Source organism: Chlorella variabilis (assembly GCF_000147415.1).
Source record: "Chlorella variabilis unplaced genomic scaffold CHLNCscaffold_21, whole genome shotgun sequence".
Taxonomy (NCBI): domain Eukaryota; kingdom Viridiplantae; phylum Chlorophyta; class Trebouxiophyceae; order Chlorellales; family Chlorellaceae; genus Chlorella; species Chlorella variabilis.
Window position 1 is genome coordinate 333,539 of NW_005435067.1, and position 7,896 is coordinate 341,434.

General features: G+C 71.7%; 2 protein-coding genes across 2 annotated transcripts in view; one reads left to right on the forward strand and one right to left on the reverse strand.

The window, feature by feature from the left end:
• Nucleotides 1–158: 158 nt before the first annotated feature.
• On the reverse strand, nucleotides 159–4,899 carry CHLNCDRAFT_54300 (hypothetical protein; the record flags this gene model as incomplete). Its single annotated transcript, XM_005844701.1, has 11 exons — nucleotides 159–184; nucleotides 403–575; nucleotides 833–1,487; nucleotides 1,800–2,141; nucleotides 2,345–2,695; nucleotides 2,906–3,021; nucleotides 3,250–3,364; nucleotides 3,555–4,130; nucleotides 4,250–4,398; nucleotides 4,591–4,651; nucleotides 4,821–4,899. 11 exons carry the CDS (start codon nucleotides 4,897–4,899, stop codon nucleotides 159–161), a joined length of 2,643 nt encoding a protein of 880 aa, XP_005844763.1.
• Nucleotides 4,900–6,402: 1,503 nt separating this feature from the next.
• The window catches only part of CHLNCDRAFT_58794 (hypothetical protein), a gene marked incomplete at both ends in the record, with an annotated part of 9,061 nt that continues 7,567 nt past the window's right edge, over nucleotides 6,403–7,896 (forward strand). Inside the window, 5 exons of the mRNA XM_005844625.1 lie at nucleotides 6,403–6,435; nucleotides 6,829–6,895; nucleotides 7,066–7,096; nucleotides 7,234–7,279; nucleotides 7,547–7,725. Coding sequence (XP_005844687.1) covers nucleotides 6,403–6,435; nucleotides 6,829–6,895; nucleotides 7,066–7,096; nucleotides 7,234–7,279; nucleotides 7,547–7,725 — 356 coding nt within the window. The remainder of the gene's footprint in view (nucleotides 6,436–6,828; nucleotides 6,896–7,065; nucleotides 7,097–7,233; nucleotides 7,280–7,546; nucleotides 7,726–7,896) is intronic.

Sequence of the window (7,896 nt, forward strand, 5' to 3'; positions counted from 1 at the left end):
CAGCGCCGCAGGCTCTTCATCCTCGCTGAAACCCGGGCCCTGCTGCTGCTGCAGCGGCGGTGGCGGCTGTTGCTGCTGCGGCGGCTGCTGCTGCGGCTGCTGGTTCATGAGGCAACCAAAGGAGATGCGGCCGCGGCTGCGCCGGTAGCCCGCCAGCGTCAGCAGCGGCTCGGGGCCGGTGCGCCTGCAGGGCCGGGGGCGGGGGCGGGTGGGCGGCGGCATGGGGCACTGGCGGCAGGAGGCAAGGAGGGGGCTGGCTCGGGTAGCAGGAGAGAGCGGAGCAGAGGAGCAGGCGCCTGCAGGACCCTCGCGGCGCTGCTGGCGCGTCCGCTGCTGAGGTGACGCCATCGCCGCGCCCAGCGTGGCGCCCCCATGCTGCCCGCCTGCCGCCTCTGCCCACACACCTGCCGGTCAGCGGGTCGGCACAGACCATGTCGCAGCGCGTGCACGGCCCCACGCTCTGTAGAACCACCGCGGCGACGCCGCCGCTGCTGCCGCCGGCGACGGCCTCCACGCCCACCCGCTGCCACCCGTCCTCTGCGTATGCCTCGGCGCCGCCCACCACAAGGTTTGGCCTGGCGGGGGCAGGTTCAGGTGCAGGAGGGGCGCGGCAGTTTGGCCGAGACGCGCGGCAGTTGACCGAGCAAGGCTGGCAGGCAAACTTCTGTCCATCGGGATGGAGTGTCAGGGAAGGGGGGAGGGCAGGAGCCCATGCCGCAACACGTACAAAGCACATTACGCACAACAAAGGCGCACAGCTAAGCCGGTTGCTCCGTCCCGCAGCCGGCGGCACGCCACAGCCGCCCCCCGTCCGGCGCCTGCGCGCCCACACCTGAAGCGCTGCGCAAAGGTGGCGGGCGGCTCCTGGCTGCCGGCCCGAGCCTGCAGGTCGGCCAGGCTGGCGGCCCCCAGCACCAGCAGCTGGCCCCCGTTGGCAAAGCTGTGAGTAGGCGGGCCGCCGCCGCCGCCGCCGCCGCCGCCGCCGCCGCCGCCCGCGGCCGCTCCTGGCGCGGGCCTGCCCCCTGCACTGCGGCCGCCGCCCTCTGCCAGCTGCATCAGGCGGCAGGGCAGGCCCAGCACGTGGCTGAACCAGGCCGCCGCCTCGGCCTCGCCGCCGGCCGCGCCGGCGGCGCGCGAGGCGCACTCTGTGCGGCTGCACACCCGCACGCTGGTCCCCTCCCCCTCGCCTCCCGCGCCCGGCCCCTGCTGCTGCTGCTGCTGCTGCTCCTGCTGCTGCTCCTGCTGCTGTTCCCGCTGCTGCTCACGCTCCTCGCTGCCGGCGGCGTCGCCAGCGGGCGCCGCCGCGGGGCCCGGCAGCGGCACCTCCAGCGGCCGCCGCTCCCCGGGGGCCGTCACCACCAGGCGGCGGCGGCGCAGGTCGATGCTCGGCTGGATGGCTGCCAGGCGCGGGTGCTGCTTCAGCCTTAGGGCCGCGCCGCCGCTGTCAACCAGCACCCAGCAGCGGTCGTAGAGCAGGCCGGAGGGCCCTGCAGGGTGGGACAGGGAGGGTGCGGCGGGCGGTGAAGCAGCGCTGCTGCCAGCTTGCAGCCAGCCGGCGGTTGAAAGGCTCGGGGGAAGGCAAGGGGATGCAGCTGCTGCGCCCACACTGCCCAGCCGGGTGTGTGATGCAGCCTGATGGTACAGCCTGGCGGTACAGCCCAAGGTCTCAAGCAGCCCAGGCAGGCAGGCAGGCAGGCAGGCAGGCAGGCAGGGCACTCCCCTCTGCAGCAACCAAAGCAACGGACCCCCGACAGCAGTGGCAAAGCCCGGCACAGCCCCCGCCGCCGCCCTCGCCGCACCTAGGGGCCAGGTGGGCGGTGAGAAGCCCCGGCACGACTTAAGAGGGTACACCCACAGGCTCTCTATGCTGCCGGCAGGGGAGGCTGCAGCCGCCGCTGCCGCGGCCTGGCCGCCTGCGGCGGTCTGCTGGCGGCACGCGCCCGGCGCTGGCGCCGGCGCGGCGCATGCCGCCTGCGCCGCGCTTTCCACCCAGTACCGCGCCACCAGCGCGGCCAGCGCGGCGGCGTCTGCCAGGCTGGAGGCGTAGCCAAAGGAGGCCCGCACCACGCCGGTGGGGCGCCCGCCTATCACATCCCGATCGTCCCAGCACACGTGCCCCGCCTCATAGTTGGCCCGCATGTCTGCATCAGCGCAGCACAGCAAGCAAGCAAGGCGGCGCCGCGCGCGACGCTTGCTACCATAAATGAGTATGTTGGTTGGGACACTGCTAGGCTCTGGAAGCGCGCCACCCCACGGCATGCAGCCACCCCGCACGAAGGCCGCCGGTCAGCATGGCACGCATGTGCAGCCCCCTGCTAGGCGGCCGCGGCGGGCGCGGCCCCACCTGCGGAGCTGAGCCCCACGGCGGCGGCGCAGGCGCCCGGATTGCAGCAGCAGCCGGTGCGCAGAAGGATGCCAGACAGGCTGGCCAGCTTCTCCATCTCTCGGTGCCCCACAGGGGAGCCGTCGGCGCGCAGCAGGTTGAACGCCACAACCGGCCCCTGCCCCGCCACGCCGCCGGGCCGCCGCGGCAGGCTCCGGCTACGCGTCCCGTGCTCCTGCTGCTGCTGCTCGCGCCCCTGCTCCTGCAGCAGCCGGCCGCGGGCGCCGTACAGCACGCACACCGGGGCGCCGTTCCAGTGGCGCAGGCTGCTGAGCTGGCGTGCCAGGCTGGCGGCCACGGCCTCGGCATGCGCTGCACCACGGCGCGGGGAGGCAGGCATGGCGCGGTATCGGTTGGAATGCGCTTGGGGCGGAAGGGGGCTTGTTTGTGCAGAAGGCAGCAGGCTGGCCGGCCCAGGCAGGCAGGCCGCTGTGAAACAAGCCCCCGCTTGCCGCTGCGGCTGGCTGCCAAAGAACCCGGCCCAGGCCTGCCACACAGCGGCGGCAGCGCCTGCAGCCGCACCTGCCACCGCAGGGAAGCCTCCCAGCCGGCGGATGAAGGCCAGGCCGGCCGTCACAGCTGGAAAGTCCAGGAACGATTGGGTGCCGTCCTCCCATCCCGCAGGGCCGGCCCGCAGGCTGTAGGCGCGCACGGAAGCGAGTGGCAGCAGCAGCAGCGGGCGCCTGAGCCACGGACGTGCGCACGAGGCAGGTATGCCCGCGTCCAAACAATGTGCACACACGCGCGCACACACACACATACACGCACGCATGCAACCAGCCCCCAGCCGCAGTTGAGCAATGAATGCTGCACGGCAATGCCCATCTCAGGAGCCGCCACACCCTGTGGCAGCCGTCCAGCGCCACCTGGCTTGCCTGTGGAAGGGCTCATCCGCCAGCGACACCTCCACGGTGCCGCCGCCAAAGTAGCGGCGGCGCAGGCAGGGCAGCGCATCCTTGCGCACCAGGAGAGCGCCCAGGCCTGCCGGGGAGGAGGGGCAGAGGGCTGGGGATTGGGTGGTCAGGCGTGCAAACACGTGGCAGGTTGCATGGAGAGGAGGAGAAAGCTGTGCCCGGGTCGGCGCGTCGAGCGGGCCGAGGTAGCTAGCCGGCCGCTGCCGGCATAAAACGCAGCCGGCCGGCTGGTACTGCAGGCCTGGGCGCCGGCCCACCTGTCGGGTAGCCGAAGATCTTGTAGAAAGAAAGCACCACAAAGTCTGCGGGGTGAGCCTCCAGGTCGGGCGGCGCGGTACCGCAGGCTTTGGCGGCATCCAGCAGTACGCGCCAGCGGCCCGGCGGGATGCCCCGCAGGGCGCCACACTGTACCGCCTCCACCAGGCCTGCATCGTACCTCGCCCCGGTCAGGTTGCTTTCCAGTGGGAATGCAAACAGGTGCTGCGCCTCGCTGCTGCCACCGGTGCTGCCGCCGCGCTCGCTCTCGACACGCTCCTCGCCGCTGCTGCTGCTCGCCCACGCCGCCGCCCCTGCCGACAGCGCGGCGGCGAGGGCCGACCGGCCTTCCTTGCCGCTCGCCGCAACCTCCCACTCGCAGCAGCCGCCGCTGGCATCGCCGCCGCCGCCGCAGCCGCCGGCGCCGGCCGACGCCAGCTCCACGGCTGCGGTGCACGCTGCGCCGTGCTGTGCCGCTAGCTGGCGCACGCCCAGCACGCTGTTGTGGTTGTCCCGCAGGTACAGGAAGGTACTGCCGGGGCCCCAGGGGTACGACTCGCCCACCAGCTTCAGGGCAGCTGCAGGGGCACGAGTGGCGGGCGAGGGGTTGGCCGGCAGTCCCGCAGAGGCAGACAGTGGCAGGCACGACTGCTTGACAGCTGCATGGAATGCGGCGGAGCAGCTGCCCAGCACCTACCCGTGGCCCCGGCAGTGAAGATGCAATGGTACCGCTCCGGATCTGCGCCGCACATGCGCAGTGTCGCCAGCCGCGCCGCCTCGGCGGCTGCGCCCCGGCTCTCGGGGCCCCACCCTGCCTCGCTGTGCGGGTTGCCGTGCAAGCTGCCGCTGCGGGGGCGGGCAGCCGGGGGGGAGGGCAGGCACCGGCGGCGGGGAGATTGGAAGCAGGCCGGCGAGGGCACAAGGGCAGCATTCATTCCGAGTAGGCCAGCAGTGCAGGGGCGCTGGCTGTGCAGGCCGCCCGCACAGTGGCCGCCAGCCGCAGCCTCAGCCTCAGCCGAAGCCGCGGTGCAGCCTCACCTCAGCTGCTGCAGCACCTCCGCCAGCAGGTGCTCTGAGTAGGGCGCCGCCCCCGCATAGTCTGCAAGAGGCAGGTTAGGGGCAGGGCCCTTGGGTGCAGGGTGGGAGTCTCGTGAGGCACGCCCCACACAGCGCAGCACAAGCAGACAGCAGACGGCGTAGCGTCCAATCAGCAGCCTTCTGCCCTCTGAAGCCGGCAGCAGCAGCACCGAGCTGCTGCACGGGCCGACCGGCTGATTGGGGCACCGGTGCAGGGACGCAGGCCGGCCGGCATGAGAGGGCTGGAAGCGGGCGGGCGGGCATGGGCATGCCGCTGCCGCAGCTGTGCTTGCCTGCATACACGCGGCCCTGCAGCCGCTGGAACTCTCGCTCCCTTAGGGCCTCCACCGACGCATTGTAGCCAGGCGGCACCTCAGCCTGCTGTTCTCCTGCTGCATGGCCCGCCAGCCTCGCTGGTGGCGCCGCGCCTGCCGCCGCGAGGGGCGCCGCGTCGGCTGGCGGGAGCGAGCCTGCCGCCGCGACGGGCGGCTGCACCGACGGCGGCTGCTGCTGCTGCTGCTGCTGCTGCTGCGGAACAGCTTCCGCTGCTTTTTGGGAGGTGGTCAGCGCCGCTATGGACTGCTGGAGGGAGGCCAGCAGCTGCATGCTCCCCCTTATCCCTCACAGCCTGCACTTACGCGGGCAGTGCGAGTGAGCGGCTGCATGGCGGCACGCCAGCGGCGGCGGCGAGAGCACCGCAGCAGGGTCTGTGCTGAACCCGTAGATGAAGGGATCACGTCTCAATGCCGACTCGCAAACAAGCCGTGGGGAGGGCAGGGTGGGCCCAGCCAAGCCATCCCCCACATTGGACGCTCACCAGGCAAGCGGGGCCGCCCCAAACGGAGCCACAAGGGTTGGGACGTCCTGCACTGGCTGTCAGGCTCAGCCTCAGCACGCCCGCAAGCCGTCGGAAGCGGACTAGGGCACGGTGGTTTTGGCCACTGGCGCCAGGGGCGTGGGACTGCTGGCTTGAAGACTGAGCAGCGCGGAGAAGCGCCGGCTGTGCAGAAAGTTCGGTGGTGCTGAGGTGGCGCCATCGCCCTTTCGCCGCCCCCAGCCCTTGACGCCTTCATCCACCTGATCGGCCCTCTGCCAGTGGTAATGCGTGCCTCAAACCCCGCATGGCAACCTTTCAGGGCGGTGGAGCCGGCCTGCAGCACTTGTTCGCACACCGTGGTACCCATAGCGGAGGGCAGCGGAGGGGTTGGGAGGCTGAAGGCACACCTGGAAAGGAGTTGGCGTATGGGGGACCCTTAGCGCATGCAGTGAGCCAGCCCAGCCGCCTTGCTGGCCGCAGTACATCCCTTGTGGAGTGGCATTGCTGCCGGGCCACCACCAGCAGGCGGGGGCCTGCCACCGTCACGCAGCGGTCTGGCTTCTGCTGCGATCCATCCCTTGATCAGCAGGCTTCTGGACCCTCTGCGCCTTGGCACAAGGCAAAAGGCAGGTGGTGGCCAAGCAGCGAGACTGGTCCAGATACAGGAGCAGCCAGTTTCGGTCCTTCGCCGCCACCTCACCGCCCCGCCTGGCCAGGTGGTGCCGCCCACAGGGCTTCAGCCCCGGTCTGCAGCACCTTCCCGGCCTTTTGCAGGACCTCTGCCACGCCTGGGTCACCTGCGCGGTCTCTGGCAGCCTCTGGAGGCAGCCCTGCACGGTGGGCCGAGGGTCGCAACAGCGCCCTTGCGGCGACCACAGCCCTGTGGAGCAAGCGTTCGAGGCATCCAGTGGGCCGACTCCAGCAGCGATCACTGCCTCCCGGGGGCCGCCTGAGCCATGGGCGGGGGAGGCTCTGCAGCTCAGGCACAGGTGGGCACAGCGGACAGGGGCCCTGCCAGAGCCCCGCTGCGCCCAGCAGGGAGCTGGGGGCGTGCGGCCTCTGTCCACCGCCCCAGCAGTCGGAGGGAGGCGCCCTGGGCTTGCTGGCGGCGGCGGCGGCGGCGAGTGACACAGCGCGGCCCGCCCGCGAGTGGTCTCTAACAGACAGGCAGCCTGCAGGGCCAGCTGCACCTGCTCCCATGCCTCGTCCCCAACCCTTGGCCGCAACACCTAAAGGCTTCCCGCCCCGCCCCTGCTGCTCGCCGCCGCCTGTCCCCGCGCTCTCGCGACGCAAGGCCCAACCCCCCAACCACTCCCGTCCCGCCTCCCCTACCCTCCCCTCTCACCCACCTCCTGCTCGCCTGCCGCCTGCCTGCCCCGCAGCTGCTGGATCCAGACCGCCCTCGCTTCCACGTGCACCCACCCCAGGGATGGATGAACGACCCAAATGGTGGGCAGCCAGGGCGGGGCAGGTGGCGGGTGGGCTGTGGCAGCTTCGACCCCTCGTCGGCTGCACCTGGGTGGGCGAGGCTGGAGCTGTAGCACCCATGGGGCGCCTTCCCCGTCCCTCCTCCCCCCAGACTCATCCCCCCCTCATCCTCTGACCCCTGCCCCATGCAGGCCCCGTGTTTTATAAGGGCCGGTACCACATGTGAGAGAGCCAGGAAGCTGTCCTGCCAGCTGCTGCGTGCTGCCGACGGCAGCTGCCGCGCTCGCCCAGGCGCCCCCTCCCCTTGCGCCTGCCCTCACCTCCCCTCTGCGCCTGCCGCCTCGTGTGTGCCCCCGCAGGTTCTACCAGCACCTGCCCAACGCCTGCGAGTGGGCGTTTGGCATCGTGAGCAGCCGCCGCGCTTGCGCTGCCGCCGCTGCCGATGCGTGCAATGGGGGGCCGCTGCGTGCTGCAGCCATGCGTGCTGCCTTGAAACCCATCCATGGCCCCTGTCAGCCGGCACCGCCCGCTCTCGCCGTAACGGCCCGAGCCTTGTGGGCCTTTCACAGGGCGGCTGGGTGCCTGGCCCCCCGACCCCACACCCGTCCTGTGGCCATTCCTTGTGACCTGGCTCGTTTGGTGACATGTGTCGCATCCGCCGCCGCCGTGCAGGTTTGGGGGCACGCCGTCAGCTCAGACCTGGTGCACTGGGAGCACCTGCCCCCCGCCCTGGTGCCCACGCCGGGCACGCTGGACGCCGACGGCTGCTTCAGCGGCAGGCACGGCTGGCTGGCGGCCAGCATGCATGGGGGTGTGGGGCAGGGGCTGCCTGCGTTGCCGTTGCTGCGGTGGTAATGGTGTGCGGCTCGTGACGGGATTCGCAGGCTCCACACATCTCCCCTGGACCGCACTCTCTCGCCCCGACACTGCCACATCTCCCCCACCTCTCCCACCTCTCCTGACCCCTCCTCGCGCCCCCTCTCCTCCCTCACCCCCACCCCACCCCACCCGCCCCCTGCAAC